The 25,544-nt window shown below is 40.8% G+C and overlaps 1 protein-coding gene across 3 annotated transcripts in view; it reads left to right on the top strand.

Annotated features, from left to right (window-relative positions):
- The first annotated feature begins 276 nt into the window (after nucleotides 1-276).
- CCDC171 (coiled-coil domain containing 171) overlaps nucleotides 277-25,544 on the top strand; it is a 217,845-nt gene continuing 192,577 nt past the window's right edge. The window contains exons 1-9 of one of the 3 annotated variants that reach the window (XM_060762416.2): nucleotides 277-502; nucleotides 3,796-3,960; nucleotides 6,955-7,081; nucleotides 8,186-8,360; nucleotides 10,355-10,545; nucleotides 11,488-11,619; nucleotides 19,931-20,077; nucleotides 23,473-23,565; nucleotides 24,575-24,735. In XM_060762416.2, coding sequence (XP_060618399.2) covers nucleotides 3,920-3,960; nucleotides 6,955-7,081; nucleotides 8,186-8,360; nucleotides 10,355-10,545; nucleotides 11,488-11,619; nucleotides 19,931-20,077; nucleotides 23,473-23,565; nucleotides 24,575-24,735 — 1,067 coding nt within the window. In that variant the 5' untranslated portion in view covers nucleotides 277-502; nucleotides 3,796-3,919. The remainder of the gene's footprint in view (nucleotides 503-3,795; nucleotides 3,961-6,954; nucleotides 7,082-8,185; nucleotides 8,361-10,354; nucleotides 10,546-11,487; nucleotides 11,620-19,930; nucleotides 20,078-23,472; nucleotides 23,566-24,574; nucleotides 24,736-25,544) is intronic. The other 2 variants (XM_067464374.1, XM_060762417.2) reach the window with 2 other exon arrangements.

Here is a 25,544-nt window from a genome sequence, read left to right as displayed (position 1 = left end):
AGTTGAGAACCACTGGACTAGTACTCCTTGGCAGAGAAGACCTTGCAAAACTACAGCTCCCATGGTTCCATAATATGGAGCCATGTCAATTAAAGCGGCGTCAAACTGCAGTGGAGATACACCTTCATTTAAAGGGCGACAGACAGTAAGCAGCTGTGCTTTAACGGCTTCTGCATTAAAGCGCCAGAAGAAGCGGGATCAGCTTGTCTCCGCCCATTTGGAACGCGTTGGCGTCACAATCCCTGGCTTTTCCAATGAGATGGGGCGTTCTGAAGCCGGAAGGCGGGATGCTGTTATCCTCCTTGGTCGCCACTTGCCTGTTCTCCGTTACCGGAAGTAGCCGTTGCAAGGCCGCTCTCGGGGAGTAGTGGGAGTGGCTTGGCTTTCCAGTTAGCCCCCGGGTCCTAGCGCCCGGCGGCACACTGCCCTGCTGCTGCTGCTTTTGACCCTGTTTCTGTCCCTGTTGCTTGCTTCTCCTCTAAAGTAGAGCCAAAGGAGGCAGGTAAGGAAGGGCAATGGGAATGATGGGCAGTGAGATATCTCTGTGTATTCAGTGACTCGTGGAGATTAACAGGGGATTGGAGGTGGCTCTTAAGGAAGGCTAAGCCTTCAAGCTCTGATTTGGATCGAGTTGGCAAAATGATGGGGGTGAGGGGTGCATCTGCATTGTAGAATTAATGCGGTTTGACACAACTTTAATTGGAATCATGGGATTTGCAGTTTGTTGAATGGAAGAGAAGGCTGTAAAGACCTTGCAAAACTCCAACTCCCAGGATGCCCTAGCACTGAAGCATCTCAGTTAAAGTGGTATCGAACTGCATTAATTCTACAGTGTGGATGCACCAGCTTAGACTCTGTGCTGTTGTCATGCACGCCAGCTTTGGTTGTCAAAGGATCAGCTGTTTCACTTAGAGATACAAGGAGAACAAAGTGCTAATTTCCCCCCAAATGGAAAATATCCTAAACCTTTTTGCAGGATGGATGGTAACAAATTAAATGTTATGTTGTTTTGGAAATATTACTTAAATATCTGTCTGGCAACTATTTTAAGCAACAAAAGAACTTTGCACATTGTATCTACACTATAGAATTAATTCAGTTTGACACCACTTTAACTGCTGTGGCTCAATGCTATGGTATCCTGGCAGTTTGGCAATGCCTTTAGCCTTCTCTGCCAAAGAGTGCTTGAGCCTCACCAAACTACAACTCTCACATGCTGAGACAGTTGAAGCAGTAGAGATGCATCCTGACACTTTTTGCAGGTTTCAGAACCATGTCTCCTATCCTTAAACAAACTAATTGATAATGTGTTGTCAAAGACTTTCATGGCCAAAATCACTGGGGGCCCTTCCACACAGCCCTATATCCTAGGATGTCAAGGCAGAAAATCCCATATTATCTGAATATGGACTCAGATAACCCAGTTCAAAGCAGGTATTGTGGGATTTTCTGCCTTGATATCCTGGGATATAAGGATGTGTGGAAGGCCCTGGGTTGCTGTGAGTTTTCCGGGCTGTATGTCCATGTTCCAGAAGCATTATCTCCTGATGTTTCGCCCACATCTATGGCAAGTATCCTCAGAGATTGTGAGGTCTGTTTGAAACTAGGCAAATAAGGTTAGGGCCAGCTAATCACCTCCCAATAAAGGATCCTCCAGACCGCAACCTTGAAACTGCAAGGCTGTTAAATGCAAATCAAGGTGGCCAATGGCAACATTCACACTTGCCTCTTACAGACAAGAGTTCTTTCTCCCACCCTGGACATTCCACAGATAAATAAACTCCACTTGCGTAGTTTCTAACAGACCTCACAACCTCTGAGGATGCTTGCCATAGATGCAGGCTAAATGTCAGGAGGGAATGCTTCTGGAACATGGCTATACAGCCCGGAAAACTCACAGCGACCCAGTAATTGATAATGTCTTTTGTAATGTGGCGAATATGTATAGTTCCCTTATTGGTATGGTTATTTATTTATTTATTTACAGTATTTGTATACCGCTTTTCTCACTTCGAGGGGGACTCAAAGCGGTTCTCAGCATGTCATGTGGAATCCTGATTGCAAATGAGTTTCTGATCTGTTTTATTTTGAGACTTACTGACCTGGGAGTAGGCACCACTTAATTTCACCAGAATGTTCTTCAGAATAGGTTTGGTCAAACACATCAATAAAATTTACAGCTGTCAATATATGTCAATTAATGGAAATCTAATCAATTTCACAGGGTTTTCCTAGGGCCCTTCCACACAGCTGAATAAAATCTCACATTTTCTGCTTTGAACTGGAATATATGGCAGTGTGGACTTAGGGGCCTTCCACACAGCCATATAACCCAGAATATCAATGCAGAAAATCCCACAATATCTGCTTTGAACTGGGTTATCTGAGTCCACACTGCCATATATCCCAGTTCAGATATTGTGAGATTTCCTGCCTTGATATTCTGGGTTATATGGCTGTGTGGAAGGGCCCCTAGGCAAGGAAGACTCAAGTGGTTTTGCCAGTTCCTTCCTCTGAAATAATAATCTGCAGCACCTGGTATTAGATGGTGGTCTCCCATTCATATGCTAGCCAAAGCTGGCCCAGCTTAGCTTTCAATATTACATGGGATCTGGTGTCTATTAGGGATGTGGGGGACCTTCCACACAGCCCAATATTTCAGAATATCAAGGCAGAAAATCCCACAATATCTGCTTTGAACTGGGTTATCTGAGTCCACACTCAGATAATGTGGGATTTTCCATCTTGATATTCTGGGATATAGGGCTATGTGGAAGGGCCCTAAGCAACCAATACTTTAAGAACCATTATAGTTGAGTATAATTTGAACTACAAGGGCTCGAATGGTCACTTGGCCATGAAAACCCACTGTGTTTGGGGCACGTCATGCTCCCAACCTCATAGGAAGGTAATAGCAAACCCCCTTTGGATAAATCTTGCCAAGAAAACCTTGCGATTGGACCCTTATGGTGTACCCGTAAGTTGGAAGCAAGTTGAAGGCACTAAACAACAGTGACAACAAGAAACATTGATACATCTGAGAGCGAACGTAAGCATTAATAACATCACATTGCTAAATGCTGGAATCATTACTTTTGTAGAAAGATGAATGAAACGGGAAACAAACAATCTCTTTGGGATGCTACAAAAATTGCATGGACTAAATTGACAACAGATTATTATGGGACTGATATTAATTGCAGTTTCTTTTATATCTGCAGCTTCTGCTGTGTTTTATTGAATTTTTTAAGTTGGTAGGGGTTTTATATGATGTTTTATGTAATTTTTATGTGGATTTTATTGTTATTGTGTTATTTTCCTTATGTTTTTGTTGTATTTTATAAGTTTGCACTATTGAATGCTTTTGCGAGCTGCCCTGAGTCCCTTTGGGGAGATGGTGGCGGTATATAAATAAAGTATTATTATTATTATGTACACTAATCACAGAAGTTTTGATCCAAGTAGCTTTTCGAATCCCTCTTCATGTTATGGTAAAAAGGGAAGATTTTTAAAAATGCCAACGATCTATCTAGGGTGCTATTAGTTCACTTGATATAAAATACAATACAAAAACTGGTATCTCCATTGGTAGAATGATATATTTAGGTCAGGCATCCTCAAACTGCGGCCTATAGGTTTCAGCAATCTATTGTCCAATAGCAATAGTTTTTGTAGTGTTTGAATGATAGATGACTCTACGCTGTGTAATAGCTCATTATTTGTGAATAAAACTCTTTATCACTTCATTAGGATAAGAATGTCATTAAAGTGTCAATTTAAATATCTGTATCATAGGGTTTAATGCGGCCTCAAGATGTGTGGGAACAATTAGTCTCCCTGTTGCTTCAAAGAATATTAATCATGAAGATTACGGTCATTGTTCAGAGGATGTAAAATAAAAGGAAGAAGATTAGTTGTCATGAATTGCCAGGTCAGTTATATGGCCCCTGAAACGAAACGGTGAGTTGGATTTCTTTAATTAAAATAAAATCCAGTAGTGTGTGTGTATATGTGTATATGTGTATGTGTCTTGTGAATTGTTCTGTCTGTTAAGAATTTGTCTACTTGGTGGATCTGAGAAATAAACCCATACTTAGTTTTTTTTAAAGTTTAAATCCAATTGTTACTTCCATAGAAACCAACTGAATCCATGGTGTATCCCTGTGTTTTGTGACCTACCATTAACCCAGTGTTTCCCAACCTGTGGTCTGTGGACCACCAGTGGTCCCCAAGAACGAAAATATGGTCTGCAGCCTCAAAGTTACTACACCATTGCCTCGAAACCACACAGCAATGAGAATGACTGGTCTTGCAAAACCCTCTTATAGTGCCGAGGCAACAGGGGTGTCATGAGGGGAGAGGCTGACTACAAAAGATTACTACTACCACATCAACACTAGATTATTAAATATGGTTTTCTGTGGGTGAGCAGATGGTGACTACTGGATGGCATATGTTCTGTATCAGAAACTAGAGCTGATGTGGTCTATCGCATGCAGTTTTCTGAATCAGCACCCCAAATAACAAAACCGAATCTAAAGTTACCAAAAACTGATTCGTAACTCTTTTGGTACTAATGTTGGAGAGTTGTCCCTGGTCAAAGTGGTCCCTGGTCAAGTGGTCTCTGATCAAAAAAAGGTTCAGAACCACTGTATTAACCAAATGATTCAGTTGTTGTCATCTAGCTGAGACTAGCAATTGAATTTAAGTGTTTATTGGAATTCTTGATTATAGGCAAGATATCTTTGGCCCATCCTTTTGGCCAGGTGTGGGGGAAGTTTGGATTTCTAAAACTGAAACACCTCTGTAATTTTATCAGTACTAATCAATGCCTACATCACACTCCTTACCCATTTGCTCTCACAACATTTTGTGCATTAGATTATCCATATTCATATTGTGAGTTGTGAGGTTGTGAGTAGTCTAAGTGTCTCTCTTAGAATTTTAGTGCATTCCTGAAAGGCACAGTAGTATTAAAATAAAATACTAAAAAAGTGCACTGGATATAACATGATTACCACCAACCAGCACAATCTTCAGCCCATTGATTTTAGATGGTGCAATTGGAAGCAATTGCTATCATATCTGATGACAATAAACATATATACAGCATAGTGAAGAATGCAGTTTCCTATGATATCTAAGACTTTTAGACCAATGTCTGGGCTAGGGCCATATGAGTGAAAATTTATGCACCCTACCAGGAATGAAGCTATTTTTTTCCTTCCTCGTCTTCTATTCCTCCTCTCATTTTGTATAATGCAGATTTTAATGCACTGTGTTTGGTTTCACCCTGTTACTGTTTTTGGTACTGTTCTATTGTCCAGGCGGAGGCCACAAGGGAGTGCTAGAGGGAGAGAAGGATAATCCATTTTAAAGGGGTGGAGGGTGGGTTCAGAGTAAAATAATTTTCTCTGTTTTCCTGTTATTCCTCCTTCACTCATGTCCCCATGGTGTAAACAACACTAATTTATGATAAGGGAAGTGAGGAGGGAGAATAACCAGCAAAAACGGGGGAAATTGTTTTCCTCTTCAACTCTTTCCCTGTCAAATGGACTATCCTTCCCTCTCTAGTCTCCCCTAATGGCCTCTGCCCGGATAATGGAGCAGTACCCTGTTTTGAAATAGTTGCAAAGCATCAAGGTGCAGCTCTGTACAGTTGTTCATGAATTGTGTATCCATGGGTGCAACCATTCATGGATTAGAATATCTCTCTGTCTCTCTATATACCTCAAAGCAAACCTTGACTTTGCCATTTTATATAAATGACACCATTTTACTATGCCATTGCATATAATGGCACTAAGGTATCCACTGATTTTAGTATTGTCAGAGTGTCCTTGAACCAGACCCCAGCAGATACCAGGCTTCTTTAAAAAGCCTTTCCATAATTATTTCAGATACTGAATACTGAATGAGTGTTTGTGAGTAAAAAACAATATTTGACCTCTAAAAACGTATATTTCCCATACATTCAATTATATGTTTCATTTGTCTAGTGGTAGTAATAAGATTGTAGTGATTAACTTGCAGGCTGTAATTATCTGGTGTAAACTTGTTTTCGCTTGATACATGTCAAACTAATCAGCTATGCCTTCTGTTTCTCATTAGCTAGAAATTTGAGATAATCCATCCATGGCCAGCTGGGACTATTCCTTGTTGGGATGGCTAGATGGAAATGAAAACAATGCTTCTGCACCTTTAGTGATTGTATTTAAGAGCTCATTGAACCACATGTCATTCCCATGACAGCTTGGTTTGAGTGTTGGACTAGAAGCCTGAAAGTCTTAGGGTTGCCATAAGTTGGAATCAATTTGAAGATGCAGAACCACCACAACCTGTGTGCCTTCAGATCAATAGTTACCCCTTGCCTTGGGCTTTCCTAGTAGGCTTTATTCAGAGGAGGTTTTCCATTGCTGAGAGAGAGTGACTTGCTGATCTCATACTGGGTTTCTATGACTGTTCTCTGTGATTCCTAGACCAATATTTAAATTGTTGCCTTACACTGAAATATTTATGACAAGCATGGACTTCCTATGTAGCTATCTAGTTTGTATCTGGCCACCCACATGGGCACACAGGGCAGAAACTATGCCTTTCAAAGCATGCTGAGACTTCTAGTGCAATATTATATGAAGTGTTTCATAATTCCCATCCCTAACTTATTACATGATTATTACCAAACATCCCCCTTGGTGGTTCTTGTTGTCTGGCGTTCCCTTACTCTTGTTGTATGGAGAATGCGCTCCAGCAATGGTATATAATCTCATCTAGAATACTATTATTATGATTTGGAGGTTATATAAAGCCGAGTCCTAAATATTTTCTTTTGAAGTAAATCTTACATATTTTGGTTTATTTCTGAGTAGGTTTTGCTGTCTTGGTTTTTTGAAAGATCAAAGCTGGTACAGTTGAAAGTGACTCCATTTAAATGTCTTTTGCATTATGAATTAGGCAGCCTGCAAAGACATCCCAACGCAATTGCTGCGAGCCAGAAATTGAAACGAAGGAAGATTTGAGAAGAAAACTTCATCAAGCTAAGAAAGAGAAACTGGATATCACCGCTAAACATAATGCAGAAGTAAGTACGGTACTTCTGTATTCAGAATGCTTCTATACAAACTGTTTACTTCGTTGTGTGATTTGGCACTGTTGTTGTTGACACAAACACCTGCCATCACATTTCTACAACTTCTGAATTACTCTTCTTTGGCTGCTTCATCCTTGGTGCAGATGGCTCAGATGTCACTGCCTGATGTCTTTAAAGGTAATCTTTGTGTGGTGGTAAAGGTAAAGGTTTCCCCTTGACATTAAATCTAGTTGTGTCCAACTCTGGAGGGTGGGGCTCGTCTCCTTTTCTAAGCTGAAGAGCCGGCGTTGTCCATAGATGCCTCCAAGGTCATGTGACCAGCATTATTGCCATTACCTTCCCTTCGAAGTGGTACCTATTGATCTATTCACATTTGCATGTTTTCAAACTGCTAGATTGGGAGAAGCTGGGGCTAACAGTGGGAGCTCACTCCACTCCCTGGTCAGCAAGTTCAGTAGCTCAGTGGTTTAACCTTAGAGGTTCTGGGGTCTGTTGGAAACTAGGAAGATGAGGTTTATATATCTATGGAATGTCCAGAGTGGGAGAAAGAAAGCTTGTCTGCTTAAAGAAAGTGTGAATGTTGCAATTGGCCATCTTGATTAGCATTTAATGGCTTTGTAGCTTCAAAGCCTGGCTGATTGTTGCCTGGGGGAATCCTTTGTTCGGAGGTATTAGCTGGCCCTCATTGATTCTTGTCTGGAATTCCCCTGTTTTTGAGTGCTGCTCTTTATGCACTGCCATGATTCTGGCCATGAAAACCTTCAGCAACACAATATCTGGAAGTCCACATTATTTTTACCCCTGGTTTAAATCCAATTTTGAGTTACCACAATGTTTTTTACGTGTCCTCTATTGTGAAGTGATCAACTGGTAGCTACAATGGATGGGAGTTGCAGTCCATTTCTTGGACTGCAACTCCTATCCATTGTAGTTAGCATAGCCAATGGTTAGGACAGAGACTGATGTCCAGTGACATCTGGAAAACCGCCACTGTTTTGACTGTAAAATGGTTTAAAATTACACATTCTTAAATGATGTGTTAATTGAATATTGATAATGTCAACCTGTTGTTTGTTCTAACAATTCCTTTTACAGCTCTCAAACTATGAAAGCCAGATTGCCAGGTTGCGAGCAGAAGTTGAGAAAGGTGAAGCAATTCGACAAAGCTTGGAGTATGAACTTGCTGTTGCAAGGAAGGAAGTTGGCATTGAACGGTGCACATCAGAAGACAAATTAGGTGAAGCAAACACACACATTGAGCACCTTCAAGGTAAGATTCAAAATGCATACTAACAAGGAAGAATGGCCGAACACAGAGTGGGTGACATAAGAAGACACAATGCCTTTTATTTGTACCTCCAGTTTCTTGCTTCATTTAGACATCCTATATCCCAAGTAAAAAGACAGACATCTAGGATGCATATTTCAACTTTTTTTGGTCGTGTCAGGAGCAACTTAAGAAACTGCAAGTTGCTTCTGGTGTGAGAGAATTGGCTATCTGCAAGGACATTGCCCAGGGGTTGCCTGGATATTTTTTATGTTTTACCATCCTTGTGGGAGGCTTCTCTCATGTCCCCACATGAGGAGCTGGAGCTGATAGAGGGAGCTCATCCGTGCTCTCCCAGGATTCGAACCTGCGACCTGTCGGTCTTCAGTCCTGCCAGCACAAGGATTTAACCCACTGTGCCACTGGGGGCGCCTGCAAACATGACATATACCTTTTAAAGCTATGATCATAGATGATCTAAACACTACTGGCACTGTTATAGTTTAGTAATTTTTATTATCATTTACAAATCTGACTGTTGATTTTTTTTGTCAAACAGTGATGTTTATTAAACATTTACATTTTTTTCACACACACACAAAGAGAAAATTGGGTACAAAAGACAAGGATAAAAAATAAAGAGGAGAACGGGGACAATAGAGTTACTGTTAGTAATTTAAATATTTACCAATATCACAGAGGAGAGGGGATGAGGGAGTTGGGTTAGTGGGTTTATTAACAAAAGACCCTCCTCATAAATGTACAGCAGAGTAACTTAGCAGCAGCATAACCCAATATCAGTAGCCCAAAGCGATAAAAAGAACAAAAACACACAGACCAATGTTATCTCTTCCATAGGAGGCTATATTATTTTTCTATATATTATAGAAAAATAAAATAGTTGCATTGTTTACAAGAACAAGGTTTCCATAACACAAATAAAGTTCTCAAACTGAAATTACACAGGAACTTCACACTGTCATTTTTTACACACAGCAACCTTCACACACAATGGCTTTCAACCTGGGGCTTCTCCCATCAAAGCTTCTCACACCAGGCCTACTCACATTGAGGCTTTTCTCCCACTGAGGCCTTCTCACACTGAGGGCTCTCTCAGACTGAGGCCTTTCTCCCACTGAGGCAAACTAACACTGAAGCCTTCTCATACTGAGACCTTTCTCCCACAGAGACCTCTCACAGACTGAGGGCTACCTCAGACTGACGACTACTAAGCGACAGACACACTTGCTTATATAGAACTACAGCTTTTGCTGAGTCATTGCATCCACTTAACCCTTTCAGTGCTTCATTCATATTTGTGTATTTAAAAATACCTAGTTAATATTTAATATTTCTGACCCGGGGGGGGGGGGGGGAGTGAAAAAGGCAGTGTACAACGTTGCAATTATTACATCTATTATACTTATATAAAATACATTACTTCAAGTATTAAAAGTTCCATATGTCCTCTATAACAGTGGTTCTCAATCTGTGTGTCCCAGATGTTTTGGCCTTCAACTCTCAGAAATCTTAACAGCTGGTAAACTGGCTGGAATTTCTGGGAATTGTAGACCAAAACACCTGGGGACCCCAGGTTGAGGACCACCACTCTATAACAAAGAGAGGAGTGTTATTGTCAACTAATTTTTAACCTAGTAATCGTATCTTCTTATATCTTCTTGTATGATCTCAGGTTCTTTTTCTCTTCTCACTTTGCATCATTATAATTGCATCAATTTCTCTTGTCAGATCATTTATTTTAAATCTTTATCTAATTTTATTTGGATTATTTGTTGATTTGACATGTTTATTCAACATGCCAAAACATGAGGTGGATTTTTGTATACATTACTTAATTTCTATTGAACAGCGACTTCCCCAGATTATTGCTGTTCTGTTCTTGTGGTTTAAAATCATAGAAAACCTAGGAGGCTTTCAATATTTCAGCAGTGCTTTCTTTTCAACCAAACCTTTGCCTTTTCCCCTTTTCTTGATAGCAACCGTCAGGGCTTACCAACAGAAGCTGAATGAGACAGAGAGAAGCTATCACATTGCTAAGCAGCACTGGGATGAAAAACAGCAGAGACTCATGAGTGACATATCAGAAAAGGAGCTCATAATCAAGACCTGCAATAGCGAATATGAGACAATTTTGAAGGAGAGGACTAAACTGGACAACATCTTGAAGGTGTGCCTCTTTTCAAGTTGTGAAGGGAATATAAAATCATATCCTTGGTTTCCTCCCATTCCCCCATTTTCTTCTTCAATGTATTTATACTATTTTTATTAATCGATTATACAATTGAAAGGAACCCCTGGTGGCACAGCAGGTTAAACCGCTGAGCTGCTCAACTTGCTGATCAAAAGGTTGGCGGTTAAAATCTGGGGAGCTGGGTGAGCTCCCACTGTTAGCCCCAGCTTCTGCCAACCTAGCAGTTCGAAAACGTGCAAATGGGAGCAGATCAATAGGAGGAAAGTAATGGCATTCCATGCAGTCATGCTGGCCACATGACCTTGGAGGTGTCTATGGACAATGGCGGCTCTTCGACTTAGAAATGGAAATTAGCACCATCTCCCAGTCGGACACGACTAGACTTAATGTCAAGGAGAAATTTTTACCTTTACCAAGGTTCAAATGCCTAGATTTCCCGATCTTGTTGCTATAGTCCTAAGATATACCCGTTGGCTATTATTACTATTATTGATATAGTTTTTTATAACTCATTTTATTAAATCTTAAGAATCTCGGGTAACTTGTCCAGAACAATAACATTCTGGCTCTTCCTGTTCTCTTGCTGCTAGTTCTTTTGCAAAGTTGGTGGCTGGGTGGAGGACACATCAAACCATAGTACTATACAATGCCTTTGTGCCCACAGTCTTTGGAAAATGCCGGCTGTAGGATAAGGCATTTTTATGCAAACGGAGGGTTGTACTTCATCCAAAGGAACCAATTTATCCCACTAGCAAGCTATTGAGTGCTGCTAGAGTATTGGCACGCTCTCCATGTAGAGCTGAACCAGCAAGGAAAGCAGCAAAAGGCAGAATCAGATGTTTAGGAAACTGGTACTTTCAATTTCAAGAATGTATTATGATTTTAGTTAAACTGAAGTTCAACTGTATCCATACCAAGGGGACCCTGGAACGTCAGAAGAAGGAGAAGAGCATGATAGAGTCAGAGATCAGGGAAGCGGCAGCAGAGGAGTTTAGGTGTCAGGCAGATCTGTGGAAAGGAGAAAGAAATGAACTCCAGTTACTGTTGCAGGTATTACTGACATGTTAAACAATAGTACTGATTATTAAACGCAACTGTATCTGTTTTATAGGATACCTTTAATATTTGTTTAATACTTTCCTTGAGGATAATCGCTCAGGAAGCTTCCAGGGTCTATTTTGCCTTATGGATCACCAAACACCATACCTAACTTTAAGTGTCCCCTAACTCCAGGACTCCTCTTCCAACAGCCAAATATGCTTTCTAGGGAGCAAGATAGTTTGCCTTCTCCCAACCCCTGACCTGTTTAGAAGATCAATGTGGGCCTTTCCTGCAAAATAATTATCATTTTTATTTTTTGAAAGAAAAAGAAAGCAACAAGCCAGGGATTGAATAGGGCATGATACCCAACTCTGCATCCTAGATGACCTGATTAATATTAGTCACAGGCATATGCTATGAGCTGATCAGAGCGGGACTTGAGGCTTCAGTGTGGACATGGCAGATGAGTGCATGTGGCCATATTGGGCCCATGCCTGCTTTAATTAATATATTTTTAAAGTGAGATTTCCATTCAGGGCCCATGAAAATAATTTAATTGGACATTGAAACTGGAAGCTGTTTTTTTGTTTTTCAGTTTTCAAATGGGATAATTCATAATGGTTGCAGGTTTATATATCTGCGCAATGTCCAAGGTGGGAGAAAGAACTCTTGTCTGCTTGAGGCAAGTGTGAATGTTTCAATTGGCCACCTTGATTCGCATTTAATGGCTTTGCAGCTTCAAAGTCTGTCTGGTTACTTCCTGGGGGATCCTTTGTTGGGAGATGTTAACAGGTCCTGATTGATTCTTGTCTGGAATTCTCCTGTTTTTTGAGTGTTGCGCTTTATTTATTGTCCTGATTTTAGAGTTTTTTTAAATACTGATAGCCAGATTTTGATCCCCCAGGCAGCAACCAGCCAGACTTTTCACTTCACTTCACTTCACTTCACTTTATTTCGTAATTAGTCGCTCTCCACCAAGGTGCTCTGAGCGACTTACAATTTAAAATAGCATTTACACAATATAAAAACATTCAACATAAAAAGATACAACAGTGACTATTTGGCAAATTAGATCTGATCACTTTTCTTAAATGCACAACCAAAGCGCCAAGTCTTGAGCGCCTTTACAAAAGGTCACAGCTCCGACATTGCTCTAATATATACCTCCCAAGGGCCCGGTATGTATAGGAGATTTTCTTGGGTGGATCGAGGTAACTACTGATGGAAAAAAGGAATGAGGTGGTCTCTAAGATATAAAGGTCCTTGGCCATTTTGAGCTCTAAATGTCAGGATCAGTATTTTGTAAGAGATCCGATGTTCTATTGGTAGCCAATGCAGTTGTTGCAACTTTGAAGCTGCAAAGCCATTAAATGCTAATCAAGGTGGCCCATTGCAACATTCACACTTGCCTAAAGCAGCCAAGAGTTCTTTCTCCCACCCTGGACATTCCACAGATATATAAACTTCACTTCCCTTGTTTCCAATAGACCTCACAACCTCTGAGGATGCCTGCCACAGATGTGGGTGAAACGTCAGGAGAGAATGCCATATAGCCCAGAAAACTCACAGCAACACAATAGTAAACTTTATTTATATCCCGCCACCATCTCCTGGAGAGACATGGGGCGGCTCACAAAGTACTCAAAGGTGCAAACACGCAATATACAAAAAGTGCAAAGACAACAACACAAGGCTTCTCCATTTTGTTTATCTTGATGATTTCCTGTTCTGCAAATATGAATGCTCAGTTCTTGGGTAGTGATATTTAGCTACATGTTTAAAATATGAGATGTAGATCTATTTCAGAGCTTTTTCTGTTATTCATTGTAAAATGTGCTATGTGTTCAAATATTAGTCTGAATATATTGACTTCTGTTACATGTAAGTAGTCAAGTCACAAGCTTCAAACAAACAAGCTTATTCATACCCTTTTTAAAAGATGAGAACCATGACATTCCAATGTTAGCCAGAAAAGTTTGGGAGACTGGAACTAAAATTACTGTCTGTGGAAGACAGGAATGCCATCTTGGACCATTTGGAGAGTAGCCATCAATTGCCAGTACATAATATTAGGAAGTAAGGAGCACTAATCTGACTTTGTTTTGGAACAGATGCCACAGAGTGAGTCTCTCTCTGAAAGGCATCTCTACCTATCCTTGTCTATTAATGAGAGATAGGAAGGTCTATAGCAAATACAACAGCATCATCTTGTGGCCAACAGCACAGCATTACATGTCGAGTTTAAAGTTGATTTGTAACAGCTAGGTTTGCAATTCTGTTGAGCAGGAGTCCCTGAACTATTTTTTAGGTTGGAATGGCTCAATTTTGACAGGCAAATCATTGGGTGGTTGTAGGTTTTTCGGGCTATATGGTCATGTTCTAGAAGCATTATCCCCTGGCGTTTTGCCTGCATCTATGGCAAGCATCCTCACAACCTCTGAGGATGCTTGCCATAGATGCAAGCGAAACGTCAGGAGAGAATGTTTCTAGAACATGGTCTTATAGCCCGAAAAACCTACAATAATCCAGTGATTCCAGCCATGAAAGCCTTTGACAATAAAGGCAAATCATTGTTTTATCTACTTGTATTACACCACCACTAAAATATGTAGCAGTCTGACTGCCGTGAAAGCAGTTGGAAAATAATAAATTGACTATTTACATCAATAAAAACATTACACCCTATTAAGTGAAAATAAAATGCCCATGCCATCTCCTAGCAAACTCCTCTCTCCACAGCACTACTTTATTTCTCTTTGAAAATATTACCCTGTTTGTGACTGGTGTAAAAAGAAAAACTTAATATTGTGTAGAGGTCTGGTTATTGTGATCAAGATTGATGTTGTAGAGATGGAAAATGTGTTGTTGAAAGGCTTTCATGACTGGAATCACTGGGTTGCTGTGCGTTTTTCAGGCTGTATGACCATGTTTCAGAAGCATTCTCCCCTGATATTTCGCCCACATCTATGGCAGGAATCCTCAGACCCCTCAACCTCACTTGTCCTTGTTTCCAACAGACCTCACAACCTCTGAGGATGCCTGCCATAGATGCAGGCGAAATGTTAGGAGAGAATGCTTCTGGAACATGGCCATACAGCTCAAAAAACGCACAGCAACCCGATGGAAAATGTGTTAAACTGCCTACAACATGCATAAACATTAGAAGAGCAGTTTATAGCCGAAATATTTTTCCCCTTTCCTTTCTGTTTCAGTTATTTTGAGGCACACTCCTCATGGGAGATATTTAGGGTATAATTGCAGATTGCACGTGTGCCTTGAGTAGATGCAGCAGGTTCAGGGTCACTCAAGGATTATCTATTTTGGGGGCACGAATTGTGCACACATCTAGATGTTGCTGTATTGCAGTTTCTATCAGTGCAAGACAATTATAGACAAAGTTGAGGCATATTGAGAGTTGCAGTTCAGCAGTTTTTGGAAAGTGGCACAACTTTCATCCTCAATATGCATGATCTCCCATATCCTTGCAATCTTGTTTTTACATAAAATTTGTTGCCCTTGCGAGACATATTACTAATAGGCAAGTGGCAGGATAAATCAGCTTTGTGATACAAATAAAAGAGCTGTTTCTTAATCTTGAGAAAATTTGTCTGGATTTTTAGAGACAGCCCAGAGGGTAGGTACTTATATTTCTTCCAATTTGGAAAATTGTGACTTTGTGCTTCTCATAGTAAGCAGACTGTATTTTTATGGCAAGCTTTCTTTGCATTAACACCAGACTAAAGTGTTACTTAAGATTTTTCCTTTTAGTATTTATTGTACTGGAGTATCTTTTGAACTATCTTTTATGATTTGCAAAGTAGTTTTGCCCATATTTCATTGCAGAATAGTCACACCCTGATTTTCGTGGTGTCAAAATAAGACTTTTGCTTTTCCCCACAAATAGTTGCATCCTTGGTTCACTTGCCCGAGCGAGTAAACAAAGGGTGGGGCTGCTCTTTTGGTGCTATGGGGCTTTTCTCAACTGGTAGTCAAATGAAGCCCTGTAACTGGAAAAAGTTTTCATCACATAATAGTCTAACTTCATTTTTTCCACAAAGGGGGGGGGGGGCTGCAACTGTTATGCAATGAAATACAGTACTCCTTTTGTTATTAGCCAATGAAAATTAACTAACTTAAAATCAATCTAGGTCTTTCATCATATTCAAATGGTGGTTGTGGGGGGAAGGGACGAGACATAAGTGTTGGGTCCATACAGAAACTTGAGGAATATGGTGCTTTATAATACTTCAGAATTGGAAAGCATATTTTTTGGATTGCGTCTCCCATGTGCTGGAGAATCCGGGAGTTACGGTACTATTGGACTACTGTCAGAATGGCACTAGGAAAAGACGCAATTCTATTAGAACAGGAAGCAGGAGTCAATCTAGTATATCAAACTATGATTAGGATCAGAGGGTCAGTTGTCATAGCACTGCAGGGAGAGTGCTAATTTTGTGACCTCTTAATAGATTGTGTTTGTGTTGGCAGTGTGACCCTACAGTAACCTTTCCTTCAGGTGCCTTCTGTCTGAGATTGAGACTGCAAAACAGTGCTGGAGGGTGAACTAAATTGGTAGTTGTAAGGGCTGCTTTCAATACCCTGATCTTGTGGCTGGATTCTTATCAAGCAATTGAGGCAATTATATATTTCTCTTCTACTCACAGAGGAGCTATATACATCTGTGCTAAAACTAGACCAACATGTTTAGGAATTAATGATGGAGAAAGCATTGTATTGGGCAGTTAACAACAGCGGTAAATACATGCCCCGCAGAGCTTGTTTTTACTGATATAGTAACGGAGCATGCTGAGTGTGCAGTCAGACTAATAACCAATGCACAGCATCCCATTTTCTAAATTGTTTGTAATCTGTTGTAGTGAGAACATGCGGGCCTGAAAATTACAAGTGTTTTGCTTTTAGTTTTCACTGAAAAGCTTTTGCCGATTATTTACTGTGCCAGTCATCCTCGTCCCAAGAGTGTGCCCACTTTTCAATGTATGGAGAGGTTAGAACATCTCTATAGAGTATTTATTCCCCCAGTGTTGCCCCAAGCAATGGGTGTAATGCAGGTATGGGTAAAGCCAGGCTCAGGGGCCGGATGCCTCCCCCTGGGCTCTTTTCTCAGACCCTCCTCTCTCACACCATCCTATTCTTCCTTCCTCTCTTTCCTTCCACCTTCCTACCCTTCCTTCATTCCTTCCTTCCTTCCTTCCTTCCCTCCCTCTCTCTTTCTTCCTCCCTTCCTTCCTTCCTTCCTTCCTTCCTTCCTTCCTTCCTTCCTTCCTTCCCTTCTATCCTTTCATCCTTCCTTTCCTCTTTCCTCCCTCCTTCCTTCTCCTCCTCTTTTTCCTTCCTTCCTCCCTCCCTCCCTTTCCTCCCTCCCATCCCTCCCTCCCTCCCTCCCTCCCATTCCTCCCTCCCTCCTTCCTCCCTCCCTTCCTTCCTTCCTTCCTTCCTTCCTTCCTTCCTTCCTTCCTTCCTTCCTTCCTTCCTTCCTTCCTTCCTTCTCTTTCCTCCTTCCTTCTCCCCTCTTTTTCCTTCCTCCCTCCCTCCCTCCCTCCCTCCCCTTCCCCTCCCTTCCCCTCCCCTTCCCTCCCTTCTCTCTTTCTTTCCTCCCTCCCTCCATTCCCTTTCATCCTTTTCTTTCTCCCTTCCCTCTTTCCTCCCTCCCCCTCTTTGATTCTCCTCCCTCCCTTCCTTCTTTCTTTCCTCCCTCCCTTTCCTCCCTCCATTCCCTTTCATCCTTTTCTTCCTCCCTTTCTCCCTTCCATCTTTCCTCCCTCTCCCTCTCTCATTCTCCTTCCTTCTTTCCTCCCTCCTCCTTTCTCCCACTCTTTTTACTCCCCTTCCCTTCTCTCTTTTATCCCTCCCTCCATTCCCTTTCATCCTTTTCTTCCTTCCTTTCTCCCTTCCCTCTTTCCTCTCTTCCCCTCTCTCATTCTTTTTCTTCCTTCCTTCCCTTTTTTCTTTCCTTCTTTCTCTCTTTCCTCCCTCGCTTCCCTCGCTTCTCTTCCACCCTCCTTTCCTTCCATCCTTCTCTTCTTCCCTCCCTCCCTTCTCTTTTTCCTTCCTCCTTTCCTCCTGGGGAAGTTTAGCTGGGAGAAGAGATGGTTGAGAGGGGACATGAGAACCAAGATTTAAAAGGGTGTCCCATTGAGAAGGGGGAGGGGGGAAACTGACTTTTTGCTGCTCTAGAGACCAGGGCACAAGGGAGCAATGATTTCCAATGAAAGATTAGGAAGTACTTCCTGAAAGTAAGATCTGTTGTAGAGTGGCATAGACTGCCTCAGAGTCTGGTGGAGTCTCCTTCTCTGGAGGCTTTTCCACAAAAGCTGTCTATCAGGAGTGCTTTGATTATGCCCTCTTGCATGGCAGGGGGTTGGACTGGATGGTCCTTGGGGGTCTCTTCCAGCTTTAGGAATCTAGGATTCTATATCAGGAGTAGGCAATATGGGGTCTCATGGATACACTTTTTCTCTCCCGTCTACCATCAACCCCCTCCCTCCTAGCCTGTCCACCCTGCTTCAGCCCATCATGCAGCCCCCAAGTTAGAAAGTTTGCCCATGCCTGGTCTAATGTCACAATGGTGGGCATTAGTAATCGATAGAAATATGAGTTACTTGCAGAAAACACAGTCAAAACTTAAACATCTCATTTTAACTAAGGCCATTTCCACACAACTGAATAAAATCCTACATTTTCTGCTTTGGACTGGAATATATGGCACTGTGGACTCAGATAACCCAGTTCAAAGTTGTGGGATTTTCTGCCTTGATATTGTGGGTTATATGGCTGTGTGGAAGGGCCCTCACAGATGTTTTTGTGATGGCAATGCATATACTACAAGCCGAGCCCTTTCTGTGGACAGGAAACTGCATGTTGTTGATATATTATCTAAAAAATCATAAGGAATATAAGTACCAGTGTAATCTTTAGAGAGCTGAGCTAGGATTAAAGAAAACTGGGTTCAGACCTACACTTAGCTACATGTACTCATGTATAAGTTAACCTCATGTGTACACTGAGGGCAGGTTTTGGGGCAAAATTATGGATTTTGATACAATCCATGGATAATCAAAGGTCATACTACAGAGAAAGGAAGCACCAATGCTTCCTCAGAAGGTCAATCATTTCTTTCTGCTGCCATTTTACCTCCCAGGCATTCGAAACAGCAAGTAGTGGTGACAAGGTGGAGATAATAGAGCGGTTGGTGCTTCTTTCGGGTTCTCTTAGGATGGGCTAATCTCTTACTTTTTCCATGGTAAACCAGCCCCTTACACATAGCTGTATAAAATCCATATTGAACTGGATTATATGGCAGTGTAGACTCAGATAATCCAGTTCAAAGTAGATATCATGGATTACCTGCCTTAATATTCTGTGTTACATAGCTGTGTGGAAAGGCCCTCAGAGAAGATGGTTTCTTTTTAAGTCAACATGCAAATATAGTACTCACATTGAATCCTAGATAAGTCAACCCAGTTTTTTTTTGGGTTGATTTTGTGACTAAAAATTATAGATTTATACATGATATATAGTGTAGCTATGAGGTTTGTGTCTGATTTTAGCCTTAACCTATCTTACAGGATTGTTGCAAGGATAAAATGGAGGGAAGGGAAGAGAAACTTGCATGCTGGGTTGAGGTCTGTAGGGGAAAGGTAGAATATAATCATAACATAACATAATCAACCAGCTGGCTTGTGGCGCAGCGGTTGGGAGTCAGCTGCATTAAAAATCACTACTGACTGAAAGGTCATGAGTTCAAAGCCAGCCCGGATGGTAGTAAGCTCATGACCATTTGTTTAGTTTGCTGTTGACCTTTGCAGCCTGAAAGACTGTTGCATCTGCCAAGCAGGAAATTTAGGTTCTGTTTATGCGGAGAGGCTAATTTAACTAATTTACGATGCCATAAAACTCTCCAGCAGCATGCAAAAGAATTAGGAAGTACTCCATCAGTGTCACAAGTGGATGGTGAATCAACAGCTCCCCCGGTGGCCGGAGTACAAAGCATACCCTCATGAAGCTGGAAGTTAAATAGCCTCTGTGTGTCTGTCTATAGATGTTGTGTTTCTATGACATTGAATGTTTGCCATGTATATGTGCATTGTGATCTGCCCTGAGTCCCCTGCGGGGTGAGAAGAGTGGAATATAAATACTGTAAATAAATACATAAATAATAAATAATTTTCTACCTGAATTAGAGGAAGCAAGGAAACCAAGAATAGGTCATTTCCTCTGTTGTTATTCCTGAAAATTATCTTCTTTGGACCCTTGTGGTTGTGTCTTCAGCTGATGTCATGACCACCATCTGTTCCACCAGGAAAGCAACAATGCAATGCAGAACGTTCACAAGAAGATGCAAGACCTGGAATTGGAGCACAGTAGCTGTTCAGACACATTGAGGCGGCAGACCAGCGAGCTTCAATTCGCTGCTGAGAGAGAGGTTCGACTTAAAAAAGAACTCGAGGTAAGGGTCTCCCGTGTCCATCAACCCAGTAGATTGGTGTATGTTGCTCATGGATGGCCACCTCTATTGGTGTAGTCATTGCTATGCAGCGTTTAGCTTCCTTTCTCAAGGAGCAGTTAATAATTAGGAAAAGTTGCCACATTTTTGTGAGTAAAAGATGGGTGGGGGAAAAAAGCCTTTGAAACACTAGTTAGGCTAATTAGAATAGAACTGGAAAAATGACTCATCTCCATCTAGATGATGACTTGCAATACTAGAAGCCTATTTTAGGAAGTTGTAGTCCAATATTTGCCAAGCTCTCAGCTAAACTACACAGTGGGAAGTGTTTAGAACCATTTTTTCCTGCAGTAAAACTGAGGTTACAAACTTCATTTTCAGATACATTACTACAGTATGTGATTAATAAATTCTGTTTAAGAGTTTAAACCTCTGGGAGCTCTTGGGGGTTATGTCTGTTTAGTGGCCTTCAAACTGCTTCAGAAGAGAGGTTTTTAGCTTTCAATAAGTTTTTTTCTCTTGCTAGACTTCATGGATTTGGAAATATCAAAATTGAGTGTGTGTCCACAGATATCATGATCTCTTCTTTTTACCCCTGGTATCACATATTTTGGTGTGCTGCAATGCTCCAGTGGGATTCCTTCCCAGGTTGACTATCAAGCAAAAAGTAGGTGCTAGAAATAATACCATACGAAAGGTGACTGGCACAACCTGGGGATCACAACTAGACACAGTGAAGACCTTGCGCTTTACTACTTTGCTGCTGAGTACGCATGCCCAGTGTGGAACACATCTCACCATGTTAAAACAACAGATTTGGTTCTTAATGAGGCACACTACATTATCACAGGATGTGTAGGCCCCAATCCACTGGAGAAATTATAGTATTTAGCCAGTATTGCACCACGTGACATCCACCAAGTAGCAGCCAGCAATGAAACGATCAAGGCAGTGACATCTACAGCCCACCCCCCATTTGGAAATCAGCCAGCATGCCAATGCCTTAAATTAAGAAATAGTTTTCTAAGATCTACCTCAGCAAGCAAGAGTCCAAAAGTGTCAGGTTAAATCCCAAGATCTCAAGCCATGGCTGATACCAAATGAGAGACTCCCCTCCGGGCACACATAAGGCTGCGTGACTTGGAATGCGCTGAACAGACTGCACTCTGGCACCACAAGATGCAGAGACAACCTTGAAAAATGGGGCTACAGAGTGGTGTCCACAACATGTGACTTTGAAGAACAGCAAACCACAGACCACTTACTACAGTACAGTCTCAGCCCTGCCACATGTACAATGGAGGACCTTGTTATAGCAACACCAGAGGTACTCCAAGTGCCCAGCTACCGGTCAAAGGACATTTAGTATAGTACCCAGTTTTTAAACTTTGTGTTTTAAAGTACATTACAACTGTACCCTCAGTTCGCTTCTGATACGATAAATAAATAAATCACATATTACAGGCTTACCTTGCAAATATGGTGTCTTAGGTTCCAGATTATCCCTATAAAGCCAATGTTTCCTTAAAGTTAATCACAGGCGCTTTATTTTCACTTGCTAGTTCATATGAAGCCTAGACATAGATTTATACTATCACTGATATGTTTACTAATATGTTTACATGATTCCCCCTTCCCAAGAAAATGTTCAACTTAATAATTTAACACAACTTGGAAATACTCAAGGAGGGTTAAGAGGAAATACAAATTAACACTATGTCCTCTTTTGGTACATGATTTAAAAGGATACAGAATGAATAGATATTATGGTAGAAAAAGGTATTTCATATGGGTTAAGGCGCTGAGCTGCTGAACTTCCTGACCAAAAGGTCATGGGTTCGAATTCAGGAAGCGGCATGAGCTTCCGCTGTTAGCCCCAGCTTCTGCTAACCTAGCAATTGGAAAACATGCAAATGTGAGTAGATCAATAGATACCTCTTCGGCAGGGAGGTAACGGCGCTCCATGCAGTCATGCCTGCTCCATGACCTTGGAGGTGTCTATGGACAACGCCGGCTTTTTGGCTTAGAAATGGAGATGAGCACCAACTCTGAGAGTTGGACACGACTGGACTTAAATGTCAGGGGAAAACCTTTTCCTTTACCTATAACAAAGGGAGGGAATTCCTAAATGCTTAAGTAACTGTATAATATGAATTGATAAATTACATAAAAAATAACAGGTCATGTTTTAGCAAGACATTGAAATAATTCTCAGAATAGCTTTATAAACTTCTTTTCTTAAAATGTTTAATAGGAAAACAAAGCTCTTTTTGCTTTACGTTAAGATTTGTGACGTTCCTTTAGTGCCCTCTGGTGGTTTCAAGAAAAATGGCCAATTGTTGAGCATTTACAGCTGAGTTTTCCAAACATTTCATGCTGGTGACAAACGTTTTAGATATGCATCAACAGTAAATCAGTTTTATTTGCAAACTGGCAATTACACCAACCCCTTATAAGAGATACGGACATGTATCTAAATAATATTAATGAAATATATGGGGGCACAATGTATCTCATGAAAACGTTCATTAATATTTTGTTTATATTGCTTATTTCACATAGACACAGAGGTTTCTCATTACATTTGCAGGACACACCTACACACTGCAGCTGATACACTAATGTGTTGTGAAGCACAGTTTGGAAAGCTTTGCAATAAAGAAGGTGGACAAATTTGAAAATCTCTTTTACAAAGCTATTCAAATGCGGTTTCTTCCTTCTCTTCTGCTCTCATTAGAGAAGAGAGTTGTGTCTATTAACAAAGGAGAACCTTGATATCCTTTTGGTCTGAAAATTTAGATAAAAAGAGCCTCCCAAGTGGAATAAGGAAAGTATTTTTTGAAGTGGATATAATTACTTAAGTCTTAGGTGGATCTATGATGTATCAGCCCTGAAGCCTTCAAAAGACTGCTCATAAGCAAAATGTGATATAATAGTTAGTCTAAAAAGTACAGACAGTCCTGTAGTTACAAACATCTGACTTGCAAACAATTCATAGTTAAGAATGGGGGTGAGACAGCAGGAAGTGAGAAAAATCCACACCTTGGAAGGGAAATCCTCTCCCGAAAGAGTTACCATGGGGAAAAGGGGTCTCCACTGAAGCTTTCTCACCAATTCTTATTTCCAAAACAAGCCATTTTTTTTTCAAAATCCAATTATTACAGGGACAGAAAGTGAAGGGAAATCTTCTGAACATGGGCACAGACAGCGAAAAGTAACACTCAAAAAATGTACCTGTTCCAACTTCCAAACAAATGCAACTTAAGAGCAAGTTTACAGAACCTCTCTTGTTCATAACTTGGGGACTGTCTGTACGATTCAGCTGAGACTCAGAAAGTCTGATTGCAATTTTAAAGATGTGTTTGTGTTTTTAATTAGTTGTTAACCTTTGGTTTCAGGTAGCTACAGCAAGAATAAAGAAACTCGAAGAAAATGTGGAGGCAGAGAGAGCAGCACATCTGGAATCAAAATTTAATTCTGAAATAATTCAGGTAACTTTGTGGTGGACATTATGTGAAGCTGACAAATGCATCCTGGGCTAGTTTTTCTCTGAATGACTAGCACATGGTTATTGGATTATACTTTTTAAAAAATTGTGTCAGAAGTGACTTGAGAAACTTTACTCCGCTCCCCGGATTCGATCCACCGACCTTTCAGACAGCAGTCCTGCTGGCACGAGTTTAAACCCATTGCACCTCTGGGGGCTCTTGGGGGTTATGTTTGGTAAAGTGAAACCTTGAGCACAAAACAACTAAAGACCCATCTCTTCCAGCAAACCAACCCAGTCAATTTGAAATCATAAACTTTACATTTACATTATATACCATTGCATTTAAGCTTTATATCTTGTATTTTAATATATGTATTTTATAGTCAAAATTTAACACGGCGCTCCATGCAGTCATGCTGATCACATGACCTTGGAGGTTTCTACGGACAAGGCCGGCTCTTTGGCTTAGAAATGGAGATGAACACCAACTCCCAGAGTCAGAGTTGACTGGACTTCATGTCAGAGGAAAATCTTTACCTTACCTTTACCTATTTTATAGTCATTTGTTTTAATCTATGCATTTTGGGTATGTATTTTATGGTGGCATGTTTTAACTGTGTTGTGCCAGATTTAGAGTTGTAAGGAGGAGTGGGTCACAAATAAAATTGATGGTGATGATGTGTACATTTCATATGACTATGTTTGTGATATTGCAGGCTAACCAATCCTGGTTAAGAGATGAAAAAGCAATACCTTCTATCGTCCTGGTGTATAAAATCTTTCTTTTTTTGCGGGGGGGGGGGGGGCAGGGAAGCCTGTGACTCCCAAAACTATCCACCCAGTTTGCAAATATGGTTAATAGCCATATTTGCTAGAGAATTTGGGAAGCTTTAGTCCAAAACAAGTTCTGGTTATTTGTGCCTGAATGGTCATTGCCTGACCCAATAAGTAACCTGTCAGAGCAATAACACCAGTGTTGATTTTTGTTGTTGTCATTTTTCCTTCTGCAGTTAAGAATTAGAGATCTCGAAGGAGCTTTGCAAGTGGAGAAGGCAAGTCAAGCAGAAGCACTTTCTGAAGTGGGAATGATCAAAACCAAATTTAAAGAGGTAGAAAATGCCTATGAGAGAGAGAAGCATAATGCTTACGAGGCATTTGAAAAGCTGAACATGTAAGTTGTTTGCTTCCTAATTTTGAAATGTGTCTGTGCTTTGGATGTGTTCGTGTGAATCGAGAAGTAAAATAATAACACACCTTGAATAGTATATGTCACAGAGCTGCTTATTTAGGTGCATTTATCAGGTTGATGAGAAAGGTTATTATTTAAACTTATGTGCCTTGAGGTCTTTAAAAGAGAGTTGTAATCCTTCACTCATTTCCTGACAGTAGACATCATTTAATTTAGTGGCACCCTGTTAGAAGACCTGTGCAGAGTATTCCTGTTTTAACTGTGAATTCATTTATTTAAATACATATCATGAAATTGATAATGTATGCGAATTTCAGGAGGTTATTTATTTATTGTGTCAGAAGCAAATTAAGAATACAGTTATAATGTATAGAAAAACTACAAACAAAGTTAAAAACTTGGCATTATGCTAAATTTATTTTTACCATAAGCTAGCCACTTGGAGTGCCACTGGTGTTGCTGTAAGAAAGTCCTCCATTGTGCATGTGGCAAGGCTCAGACTGCATTGTAGTAAGTGGTCAGTGATTTGCTCTTCTCCACTTTGTAGCCCCGTTTCTTAAGGTTAGCTCTGCATCTCGTGGTGCCAGAGCATAGTCTGTTCAGTGCCTTCCAAGTCGCCTAATCTTCTATGTGCACAGGGGGGAGTTTCTCATCTGGTATCAGTCACTGATTGAGGTTCCAGGTTTTTGCCTGCCATTTTTGGGCTCTCGCTTGCTGAGGTGTTCCTGCAAGTATCTCTGTAGATCTTAGGAAGCTGTTTCTTGATTTAAGGTGTTGACTTGCTGGTTGAT

This window comes from Anolis sagrei, chromosome 2, assembly GCF_037176765.1.
Source record: "Anolis sagrei isolate rAnoSag1 chromosome 2, rAnoSag1.mat, whole genome shotgun sequence".
NCBI classification, from domain to species: domain Eukaryota; kingdom Metazoa; phylum Chordata; class Lepidosauria; order Squamata; family Dactyloidae; genus Anolis; species Anolis sagrei.
The sequence above is the reverse complement of the archived record's forward strand: the minus strand, read 5'-3'. Positions and strand labels throughout refer to the sequence as shown.